The sequence below is a fragment of the Eretmochelys imbricata genome, chromosome 7 (assembly GCF_965152235.1).
Source record: "Eretmochelys imbricata isolate rEreImb1 chromosome 7, rEreImb1.hap1, whole genome shotgun sequence".
Taxonomy (NCBI): Eukaryota; Metazoa; Chordata; order Testudines; family Cheloniidae; genus Eretmochelys; species Eretmochelys imbricata.
In genome coordinates this window covers 54,588,488-54,600,932 of record NC_135578.1, presented here as the reverse complement: position 1 = coordinate 54,600,932, position 12,445 = coordinate 54,588,488, and the positions used below count along the sequence as shown (strand labels likewise).

General features: G+C 47.5%; 1 protein-coding gene across 10 annotated transcripts in view; it reads left to right on the top strand.

Moving 5' to 3' along the window:
* The window catches only part of CAMK2G (calcium/calmodulin dependent protein kinase II gamma), a 174,066-nt gene that overhangs the window by 107,555 nt on the left and 54,066 nt on the right, over positions 1-12,445 (top strand). For all 10 annotated transcript variants that reach the window (XM_077822052.1, XM_077822049.1, XM_077822050.1 and 7 more), the window contains exons 10-12: positions 1,727-1,849; positions 4,368-4,451; positions 5,027-5,069. In XM_077822052.1, the coding sequence (XP_077678178.1) occupies positions 1,727-1,849; positions 4,368-4,451; positions 5,027-5,069 (250 nt within the window). The remainder of the gene's footprint in view (positions 1-1,726; positions 1,850-4,367; positions 4,452-5,026; positions 5,070-12,445) is intronic.

The following is a 12,445-nucleotide window of genomic DNA, read 5'->3' as shown; positions in this document are numbered from 1 at the left end:
ATGTGTTGCCGCAGGAATGCAGAGTGGGATTCTCAAAGCACCTAAGAGGTTAGACACCCAACTCCTCTGGAAGGTGACTGGGAGTTAGGTGCCCAACCCCCCTAACTCCCCTTCAGATTTTCAAAAGTGTCTAACTGTCATGAACTAGTTCCTGCAGCCCCCTTCTGTGCCGTGTATGGCAGGGAGCAACTTCCACTTTAATAGGGATAGAGAATATCTCCTGTAGTCCACCCCGCCCGGGGCAGGGTGTGTGTGTGTTGAAGTACTCATTTTTACCTCTTGACTGAACGGGAAGTGGCCATTGTGAATTTCAGTCTCCAGAAAATAGGACGTTTGTACTTCAGAGGAAGCCCCTGGGGTGGGTTTAGACTCAGCACTTGGGTTTTTTGAAATGTGACCAGGAATCTTTTTTGGTTTGGAAATAACCTCCAGATGAAAGCTCAGAGTTTTCTGAAGGTTTTTAAGCACTCCTCTGCAATGTTTGCAGCGCAGACATTGCAGCACTGTGCCTGAGACCAGGGATGTGAAACTGACACTCAGCAAGTGTGACCCTGGCTAGTGCATTTTTGTGGACTGTGTTGAGAGGAGCACAAAGCGTAAGCTAATGGTGTGAATGGGAAAAGTCAAGGAGCTCTTTACGCTTTTTTCAGCTCTAATACTTGGAGGAAATATTCACAGCACAGGGAAGGACATCTTATTTTAAACACAGGTGACTTAAAGTGACCATGACCCTTTAACTGCCCTCTGGATCGTCTCTGTGTTCAGAGGCTGTATGTTCTGCTCAGGTGGCCGAGCTGTCATCCACTTAGGGTGTGTCCGGGACCCCAGCTCAGGCGGACATGCATGCTCTGGCTCCGCTCCGGCTAGCACTTTTCAATTAGCACTATAGCTGCAGCTACCCGGGTGGCAACTTGCCTGAGTACAGTCCCACCTGACCCTTGAATGCATACACAGCCAGCTGGCCTGAGCTGCTGCCCATACCCCATGGCCACACTGCTATTTTAGGTGCTAGTGTGAGCAGAGGTACATGATCTGGGGGTTACACCTCCCAGCTGCTGTACAGGTGCGCCTGTAGTTTCACTGTGCTTTCATTTGTAACACCCCAGGAGACCTGGGGCACTGTCCTCATCTGTACTGATGTGCTGAACTGCACATGGAGTGGTGTTAGTTCAAGGACTTCAGATCTCTGCCCTTCATCTCCATACCCACATGTTGCCAGCCTCTGACATGTCTCCCATTCCCCAGGCAACAATTTCTGATATTACAAACAGGATTACAGCTTTTTAGTGTGTGGGGACAGGGAGTGGGAGGAGGAGGAGGAGGAGGAGGGTGGGTTAAAGGAGACCGGGCATCTGTTTTCTCATGTCTGCACCAAATGCTCAAGAAGGGAAGCTACAGATCTTTGAATGGACTTACAGATTTGAGTAAAAGCCCAAGGCTTGACTGAATCCTGAAAGGCTCCTTGAACTGTTTGGCTGCCCCGTGGACATCCATTGTACAGCCATCAAAATGGTGCATGTATGGTCTTCAGCTATTTGTCAAGTCCCTTAGTATTTTCACACTGTGGGTGTCACCAGAAGGTTTGTGTCCCCTGGGTGCAAACTAGCTGTGGTGGTGCCAAAGGGGTTAAAGCCTAAGCAGGGCTCGGTGTGGTGGAATGGATTTCCTCCAGCGGGCAAGGAGGGTTGTGTTCAGCATCTCATCTCTTCTCCTCTCTCCCTCCTAGTTCCCGTCACCTGAGTGGGACACAGTGACTCCTGAAGCAAAGAACTTGATCAATCAGATGCTGACGATAAACCCGGCTAAACGCATCACGGCTGATCAAGCACTCAAACACCCATGGGTCTGTGTAAGTGTCTCCTTCCTCACCTGTTAGGAGGTCATGCCATGGTGCATGCTGAAGCCATGTGCTGGGAGGACAGGCTACTAGAGCAGGAGGACAGAGCTAGGGGAAGAAATCAGGTGCTGTCTAATCAAGCATGTTTGTATGCTTTGAACTGTGAGCTTGTAGGTGCTGGCATGGGAAAAGCCCACCTGGTTTATATCCTTATCTAACCACTGCGATAGTGAAGAGATGCAGAACAAATGGCTTTTAATTTCAAGGCTATTTTATCCAATAGTCATTGATTGCCAATGCAGATCATCGTCATGTGCCGTATCCAGGGAGATGTCCGCTTGAATAGCCTGGCACCTGGGCATCCTGGATGTTGCATCCCAGCCCCAGTTTGTCGTATTGCCTCTTCATTTTTCACAGGCACACGTGGAAGTGCTTCTGTAGCTCCTACAAACATTCCATATTGCCACTAGCCATACGTGTAATGCTAGTGGCCATGAAGCAGCTTTGACTAGTTCTCTCCCTTGAGAGCTGTCTTCTTTCCAGACCAGGAGCATGGTTGTTCTCCCATTTTCTGCAGAGCTGGTAAGAGGATCCTGAAGTATAATTGGGAGAGTTTCTCTCAATCACATAAGGAAGGAGTGTGCACTAGAGACAGGCATGCCTCCGCTTTCCAGTGTGTTCATTGTGCATACCCACCTTCACAATTTGTTCTTGACAGGTGGCGATTTCCCCCATTCCCCAAGAGAGATCTCATTGGCGATTCCAATTGATATGTGGTGTACACACTGTATACATTATAAATTGGCATAGTTCCAGAGACCTCATCAGAGATATAATTGGGGATTGGTCCTGCTTTGAGCAGGGGGTTGGACTAGATGACCTCCTGAGGTCCCTTCCAACCCTGATATTCTATGATTCTATGATATGCTCATTCACATCAGCTCAGGCTCTGGCCCTTCCCTGTTTGTGTGTGTGTACTCTAATAACTGTGTTTCATTTTGTGAGCCTTGCAGCCCCAGTGCCTGTGACTGGCACTGTCTGAGAAGCAATAACTGCCCACATCGCAGGATTAATGTGAAATGTCCCGAGACAGTTTCCCTCTTCGCCCGTGTTGGCTTGGCTGGCCATTCTACAAAGTGTAATGGTTTCATTCCATAAATCTCTTCAGTCCCCATCCACTTTCCCCTATGTTAAAGTTGTTGTCGCCGCGTGCCCGACATGCTCCGTGTATGTACCCTACACGGATTCCCTTTCTAGACACTTGCTGTGCTCACCAGTAGGCAGCGACTGGTCTTGGCTGTGCGTTTCCAATGGCAGTGCAGGGCACTCCTGTTCTCCTAGTGCCAGTGACAGCTGTGCTTTGTGGTCAGTGAAGCTGTCTACAGAGCCCATAGTGTATTTTCTGGCCCATTTAAGGCCAAACTAGCAAGAGACCTGGAATGACTTCAGGCTTCTCTGGCTTCACAGGAGACGGTGTGAACTTTAACAGCAAGAAGCTCTTTCAAAGAGGATGGTCCAGCCTTCCCACCCCCCACAACAGCCTGTGCAGATTGTAGCCAGCTTTGAGAGCAGGGGTGGCTAGGTTTGAGGTCACAGTAGAGGTTTCCTACGTAACTTTGCAGAATCTGAGCACAGTGCATGCTGTTCTCCCAGGTCTTAATGAATTTGTCTGAACCAAGAGAGAGCTGCTCATGGCAGATCTGTAATGCCTACGGGTCAGCGTGATAGTCCTTCGCCCACTGTCCTTGTAAAGCGAATGCAGACTGGTAGGTCTGTGTTAGAACAAGAGCCAGTCTGGCATCAGCCTCCAGTTTCCAAATGTTCCCTGACTCTCTGGCAGCACTTCTGGGAAGTGCTCCTCTTGCAGCTGATGTGACCCCAGCTGAGTGCTGGTGACAAGTGCGCCCCACTGGCTGGACGCTGCACTCAGGCTGTCGGCTGATGTGGTAGAACTATCTGACTGAGCCATATGACTCCCCAGCAGTATGCTGAACATCATATTCTGCATCTGATGCCAGGGTGCTGAGGGCAGGAGTCGTGCTCACAGGTTCGAAGAGCAGCCTTGTCCAAGAGTCATCAGGATAGGCAGACAATGGTCTTCACTTGCCGGCTCAAATTTTCCTTTTGAGATTTAGTAACAAGATCCGCCTCTTCCCTTCCCCTCCCCTCCTCCCACCCAGCGTAATTGCTGGTTGTGCACTTTTGCCTCAAATCTGTTTTTGTTCTTTGGTGTCTGAATGATGGAGAACATTGCTCTTTCATGACTCAACTTTTTCAGGCATGGGTCTGTGATAACAACCCACCTTGTTTAGAACTTCTCGCCACAGGGGGTGGTTAATGTCACCTTGCAGTTGGTTTCTGCTGCCAGGTCTCTGCGGTTTGGAGCCAGGGTCCATTAGGAGTAGGGCACCCAGAGCTGAGCTGCTCAGTCGTATTGGCTGTAGCATGTGAACGGAGAGCTGGAGGGAGAACTCGACTTGGTGATTTGTTTACAATTATTTAACAATCCTTCCTTGTTCCTGTCTTCCAGCAACGATCCACCGTGGCCTCCATGATGCACAGACAAGAGACTGTGGAGTGCTTGAGGAAGTTCAATGCCAGAAGAAAGCTGAAGGTGAGTAGGTGTTTGCCTTTTTTGGGAGCTGGGATTGGGGAGGGTGGTGGTCTTTTGGCTGAAGCACAAGGCTGGGAGAGCTGGGATTTCTTCCAAGCTCTGCCTCTGACTTGAAGTGTGCCCCACATCACTTCCCCTATCTGTGCCGCAGTTTCTCCCTCTGTGCTGTGGAGCAAATACCTGCGTTGCCAAAGGTGTGCTTGAAGATTAGCTCACTGTTTGTCAAGTGCTTTTTGAAATCCTCTAATATAAGGTGCTCTAGAAGTTTCTTTGCAGGTTGGGAGATTTCTGTAGGTACAAAAATTAGTTTCCCATAAGGTCTGTTCTCTCCATGCCCACCTGGCCCCCACTTAAAGAGAGCTGAAATACCCAAATGAGCACTCCATGCGTAAGAGCTGTTGTCTACTATGCTGATCGGGCTCCTGGCTCCCAGCACCAGTAACTGTTGAATAGCAGCTGCTGGGAGGTGGAGAGGACCCCAGTAGCCTGTCTAACCCTGAACCACTTGGGTTTCTGCATCCCTTGTCTGAGATAGGCAGCGCTATTTATCCCTGCTCTCTCCTTCTCCCCCACAGGGTGCAATCCTCACAACAATGCTGGTCTCACGGAACTTTTCCGGTAAGTTCTCCCTACCCTCATCCCTTCCCCCTTATTTCTTCATAGATCTGGATGCATTTTAACCCTTTAGGGGTGAGTCAGAGAAGAGAGGGGTCTTGTTCTGTTTAGCATTCCAAAATCCATTAGCTTTGCCCTGGCCAGTGACCAACAGGGAGAAACATTAGACTGGTTGGGAGAGGAGCCTGCATATGGAACAAGAGGGGAATCCAGTCTGCTACCAAAATACACTCATGTTTTATTGCAGGCTTATGTTTGGGATGTTCTAGTTGGCATCTGTCAGTTTTCCCTTTGGAAACCCTAGTTATCAGGGACTATAACTGCCGCAGTGGTTCTCTCAGACCTGAGGACCTGGCTTCACCACTGGATAAGTAATGATATTTGCAGGGGGGAGTAGCCATTAGGGTGCTGGGTATCCCTGGCTCAACCAGAAAGGATCTCAAACATGCAAGCTATTAGGTGTTTCCATCTCTGTCTCTGAACTGGCTGTGGTCATCTGAGACTCGGTGACCATTAGTTTGGCTGCCTGCTGAGCATTCTGTGCTGTGCCCTTACTGAAAACACAGATCCAAATGTTTCAGTCAAATGAGTGTTTTGAAAGGTACATTTAGTTTGTTAAAATTGCCAAGCTGCTGGTTTGTGCTATCATTAGTGTTTATCCGCAACTGATACGCCTCTTCAAGCGGGTGGCCTTTCTGTGCCCATGTGTCTGTCATAGCTTAGACCACTCGCTCACCCTGAGTGATGTTTTCCTCTTTAAAAGGTAGTGTCTGGGCAGTAATTCAATCCAAATTTTACTGAGCCTGGCTGTATTACAGTCCATACACCAATTCTCCATTTGGAGCGTAATTTAGGGATGGTTAATGAAAAGCAGCCATAATGGAATCTCCTCCATCCCTTTTCCCTTTGCTAAATGCTTTAATGGTGGGCACCAGTACATACTATCTATGGTATAATGCAGGAATCTCCTAATTACGCCAACAACAAAGGGCGCGTGTGCACTCACTCGTGAAATCCAGGTGGCATCTCCCTTCCAGCTGGGATTCGTGTCATTCTGGTGGTGGTGTTCAAATAGAAGACCTGTGCACCAAACCCCAAAAACGTAGCAGGGCAGCCCACTGGAGCTTGAGAATTGATCCTTGGTCCCGCTACACATTAAGTCTGTGCAGGCATGTCAGGACGTGGAGAAGGATCAGGCTGGCTGTAGCAGCAGTTTTTACGCACGCTCCCTGGTCATTGTGCAAAGGGTCCATCTACGCTGCAGCTGGGAGGTGAGATTCCCAGTGCATGGAGACGGACACATACTAAAAATCGCAGTGTGGATGTTGCAGCATGGGCAGTGGCTCAGACTAGCTTTCAAAAATCCAAGGCCTCTTGATCCCCTGAGTCGGCGCTCCGGTGGCCAGCCCGCGTCCCCGCCCATGCAGTAATGTCCACGCTGCAATTTTTAGCATGCTAGCGCCAATCCGTCTGCTTGTGCTGGGAATTGCACCTCCCAGCTGTGGTGTGCACATAGCCCCGGGAAATGTGTCTGCAGGAGCTGAAAGCCAGACCTTGCGGGCCTAGAGTGATTCTAAAGCAGTTTAATTGTTAGGAGGGCCTGTGTGCTCTCCTGCAGCCATTGCATCAGCTCAGGGGTGAAAACCCTTTCCCCTATAACCGTCCTCAGTTCCCCTCTTCCCACTGGTACAAGCGGTCGTGGGTCTGTGTTCCTTCGCTCAGTGACACAGCTGGGTTTAGTTTAAATGTTAATGTAGTTGTTAATTCTTAGGCTAGTGTTTCCAATAAATAATAGTACTGAATTAATTTTTTGTAAGACTAATTCTGCACTCTACTTATGATGCGACTGGGAAAGGGTTTGGGTTTGGAACACATCTCTTTGGGTCGGAAAATGTCCCTTGTAGACCAGCATGTTGGGTACTTGAAATGCCTGGGAGAAGTCAGTGGTGCTTGGACGTGCATCCTTTATTCCCAGACCTAGAAGCATGCTGGAGGAGTCTTGGTCTGCTCACTCGTCTGTATCTCAAGAGCCAGTAGTTGGATCCAGGAGTTTTTTTCAACACTAAAAAGAGGAGGAAATGTTTGGGTCTGGTGGCCTATTCTGAGCCCCTGTACTACTCGATTCAGAGACTTGGAGACACTCTGAGAAAGAGGCCTGAAAGAAGTGCTATGAACCTACAGAGCTGGTCTCCTAGTTCCAAACCTCCCATGCTCATTGATGGGGGAGACTCCACAAAAACAAACTTTCAGAGGCTGCTGTAATGTGAGATTTCTCTAAAGAGCTTTCAGAGCCATCCTGGGCCACTTTAATACTTCTGATACAGAGGTCTCCCCTTCATGTGCAGCCTTACAAATCTACAACCCAGTCCAGTATGCGGTTAGCTTTTGCTCCTATTTCCCCTGCTGATGGCTTACCTACTATATTTGCCTGGTCAGAGGTCAGACCTCTAACATCTCAGTGAAAGTGGGGATGCCAAGTCTTGGATTGTATGACCAATTGGGCCTTATGGCTCTTGGGGCATGAAACCATCTCTTGGCAGTGGCAGGCTCATTTGAGATGTGACCTCTCTGCATTGGAGGAGGAGGAAGAGTAGATGAAATTTAGTTTAAGTTGGTCTCCTCGCTGTGATGACAACAATAAGGCATTACAGGAAATGATGCTAAGCTGAGCTTAGCCCTTGGACTTTCCAGTTGCTGCAGTCCTGGAGAAGGTGCACAAACTTGCTGGCTTGCTGGAGATAAAGGAGAAGGCACCCTGCTTATAAACAAAGGGTTGATAGATCCAGCCAGGGAGATCTGGCTGGCAATGCTCAGCTTAGTCCTCGCCAGCCAGGAAACCTGACTGTATGTTTCACACAACAAGGTCTTGTTTTTCTTCCGAACCTCCAGTCTTTGGTCTAGAGAAGGCAGGGTCACCTGATAGTACACTTCTAAAAGCAAAGCTTCAGGTGCCTTGCACATGTCAGACCAGTCAGGGGTCCTGGATTTGCTAGGAAAGGGTTCCAACTGGAGTCACCCTGTTCCCCATTCCCATTGGAGGGATTGAAATGGGACAGGGCTAGGTTCCATGCTGTGACCTGCCTGTGATGTCTCAAGCCTTGGCTAGTCCTACTACTCTCAAAGGTCAAACTCTCCTCCAGTTCAGTCACGATGCTTGGAGGCCTGGGTCTTGAGCTCTTAACGTCTGGTAGGGTGGTGTATTCAGAAGGGGTGAAGCAGCAGGCTTGTCGCAGTCGCATGCTCCTGCCACCAGAAAATCATGTGTTTGTAAATGGATACATTTCTTTTCTTAGGTGTGTAGTAGTAGTAATGTGTTACCCCTCACACTGCTTGGCTCCTCTAATCCTCAATCAGTTACTAGAGATATCTTGGTTTGATCCCTTTCCACAGTTAAGGTACAGTTAACCTGAACTCAGCATTTCACTATTCTGCTTAAAGGACCTTGTCTTCATTCAGCCATACACTGTTATCCATCAGTTCAAGGTGCCAGGCCTATGACTACATCCCTTGAACCACTTGGGAGCCACTGTTAGCTCCCTGGTAGCTATCTCCTCTGCCAAAGGGGTGAGTGAAATCCAAACTCTGACACTGAACCTTCTTTACGAAGCAGTGCTCACCTAAAACTTCTGCCCAAATTGACTTCAGACATTCATCTGAAACAAACCATCTCTCTCCTCTGGTCTCGTCCCCTGCAGCCTCATAACACTCTCATGGGGGTTTGGGGGAGTGGCTAGACTGCATATATTAGATGTCAAAAATGGAGTTACTACTTTTGAGAGTCATCCTGTTTGTTTATAGCCTTTGAGGGAAGTGAGATATATCCAAAAATTATCCAGATGGATGAAACTCAGTAGCCAAGCCGAGTACAACCAAATGAGCTCTAGACTGGAAGAACTTGGAACTCATTCTGTCAGTTGAGTGGCCATCTACACAGCTTGTCTCCATAATGTATCTATCACCAAGATTTGTAAGGCTGCCACTTGAAGTTCAAGTCACATCATTTGCCAGCTCTGGATCTAAACTGGATGATCATTTGTAGAGCAGTTGTCATTCAGGGTGAAATTCACTGCCATGCAGTGGGCCATCGCCAGTCTTGTGCACCCCTTAAACTCTCAAAATAGACCATAAGTGGGATTTAAGTGTGCTTAGACCTTGTGCTTGATCCTCCATCTTTAACCACTCACTCCTCAGCCCTGTTGTTGGGAATTGCTATTGCTTGCTCATCTATGGGGAGGAGCAGCAGAGGCAGCATTGTGAGGGAGAAAAGAAGCTAACCTGGCAATAACTGGAGTTCTCCACATGTTGCCTCTACAGATTCAAGTTGACCCGCCTTCATCCTCTCATCTGAAGTTTTTATAGCTAGTTTGGGTGAGGCGAGCAGGGGACAGCTCTAAGAATAGAGTCCTTTATACCTCTGACGGGGAGACTGGATCCGCAGACAGTGTGCGCACCCGTAAATGTTAAACTGTAGACCTGAGCGAATAGTAATAAATAAATATTCAAATTCCAAAACCAAATATGATTATATACTCCCCAAGCCTCTTATGTTTGCCTTCCATGAAAGTTTGAGTGGCTGAGCTTTTCTAATAGGAATACTTGGAGGGTGAATTTTAAACTGTTATTTAGCAAAGGCAAAGTTTGAATTGTGTACGTGATTAATATTTGAAATTCATATTGCCCTGTGTTATGTAAGTGTCCATTCATGGAACCGAAATGAGACCACATGTCTGAAGTAACTCACCAGCTCAGGTGACTTTTGAAGGTGGATTATGAAGTGGGAAATTGGCCAAGAAATTCTTAAGCAATTTTGAACAACAAACAAATTTTGAGAGCTATGTGATCTATTTGAAGATACTTCCCAAACAGGAAATGAGGTCAAATTTAATGAAAATTTAGACAGTGCTATGAACTGTTCGTCCATCATTATTAAAATGCTTTAGAAAGATTCAGGAATGGCTCGGGACTCCTAGAATGTGGATCTGCTATGGTAACGTACTCTGAAAACTCCACTTGCTGGTGAGTAAACTTCCTTTTTACTCCCATCTCTGGATCCTGTCGATTTTAATTATTTTCTCAACTGTGCATTTTTTCTGGTGTTTAAGAGTGAAATTATTATGCTTCGGCAGAGCAAATGAAATTATGTGAAAATGAGGACCACCACTGGCCTTTGTCCTCCTATCACACCAACCCCCAAACTTCTCTGAGGTTCACAAAAAGTCTGTTAAAACTTTTTTTGTTGGCATCTTTGCATTCATGCCTCTTCCCAGCCTGCTTATGGCAGGAAGTGGGGGGTGCTGAAATGCTGCAAAAGGGTATTCTTGCAGCATCCTCGACCTACTGAATGAGGAACGTGCTGGAACACTCAATGGGTCTGGCAAGAACTCCAGCCTAAGAGGCAGTCAGACCATCTGAACCTTATAAGTCTCAACACTCATGTTGCGTGCCACACAAATGCACTGGAGTAGGTGTTTTAGGAGGTGGATTTCTGCAGAAGTAGTGAGATGTTTGAAAACATCTACTGAAACAGACTTAGGTCCAGATTTTTAAAGGTGTTTTGGTGTTGCTGTACTCTGCGTTGTAATGCCTAACCGATTTAGAAGCCTAAATGTCATTTTCAGAGGGGATTTAGGCATTTAGTCAATGGAACTTAGGCTCCTACATGCCTGTATCACTTTTGAAAATGACACTTAGGCTCCTAAAATGAGTTAGGCATTGCAATACTGAGCATACCAACACCTATATTCCTTTACAAACCTGGCCCTTAAAAACTAACTTTCTATCTTCTCTGTCTGGTTTCCTGTGTTAACCTGGCTTAAGGATGTTTGATTCTGTGCGGGGTCGACAGAGGCTAATGGAAAAACCACAGGACTATCTGTCTGCTCCATACACCTTCTCCAGTAACAGCCACATGAGAGAGAACCAGGGTTTCTCTGGTTGATGATGATAGAAGCCAAAGAGGATGCCTCTGGGTTGAGTACTTGAGGATTGAGCCTCAATGAATTCTGCCTCCCCTCCTTTGTCCCAAAGTGGGGGAAGCCAGGTACATCTGGGAGACGGAAAGGCAGTCTCAGATCCTGCCCATGAGACTTTTCTGTGGAGCTGAAGCGGGTTAATTCCTCTGAAAGTGCCATTTGATCTTATTGCATTGCAGACCAGTGCGTGCCTGGGACTAGGTGTTCGGAAATTTGACGATACGAAGCGTATGGGCAAAATGCAGGTGCACGTTTTTCCCCTGCTAAGTGTAGTGGCCTGTGCGGGTGGGGGAGAAATCCAAATAAAAGGGTTAACTTATCGTATATACTCGTTCATAAGCCGAATATTTTTGGTAAAAAAGTGACGCATCAAAGAGCAGGGGTCGGCTTATAAATGGGTCTACACCAAAATTTGATGATTTCAAACTCTATGAAATCATTGAATTGAATATCTAATACATTATTGTTTTGTTTACCTGGAGCGTCTGCAGGCAGGGAGCCCCTCAGCTCCCTGTGGCTGCGGTTCGCCGTTCCCCGCCAATGGGAGCTGCGGGAAGTGGCGTGCCAGTTCCCACAGCTCCCGTTGGTGGGGAACGGCGAACCGCAGCCACAGGGAGCTGAGCGGCTCCGTGCCTGTGAACGCTCCAGGTAAACAAAACGTCCCGACCCGCCAGCAGCTTACCCTGACGGGCCGAGAGCCAAAGTTTGCCAACCCCTAAAGTATAGAGTTGGCTTATGAAAGGGTCATACAGGTTTTACTATTTTTACCTATCCATCTTGGGGGGTCGGCTTATACTCGTTCATTAGCCTGTTCGTTTATATACGGTATATATTAACAGAGAAGTTTGCCCCTTTTTAAAGCTGCTTTTCCTCCTTTCCCCCTCCCCTTTTCTCTCCCTCACTCTCTGCTTGTTTATCCTGTCCATTCAAAGTGACTGGCTGCTTTTCATGTTCTCTCTCACCCACATTAGTTCATTCTACAGAATGAATGTAGTAGTACTGAGGAATAAATGCCCCCCTCATCTCTGCCCTCACAGGGAGGAGGGAGCTGTTGAGTGCAGCTCTTTCCGTCTAGCTGACTTTTCCTGGCGAGCTTGATGCTTTCCTAAGCGCTTCAGCGTTCTGGTCTAATGCGTGAGTATGTGACTGTTACAGCAAGGCTGGAGTTAGAAAACACCTCTTCATAACTGGGAAGAGTCCCACACAGATAACTCAGTCCCATCCAGCAACTTGTCGGCACCTTGGGAACATGAAACACTAAGCTATCAGTCATATAAATTGCTGGGAGCCATTACTCCTGAGCTGTGTTTCAATAGCAAGTCAGTGGCCGTTTCCAGATGAAATGTCTGAGACTTTCAGATAGAATGATTCGAGTGCAGTGGAGAATACTTCTTTGAAATAACTGCA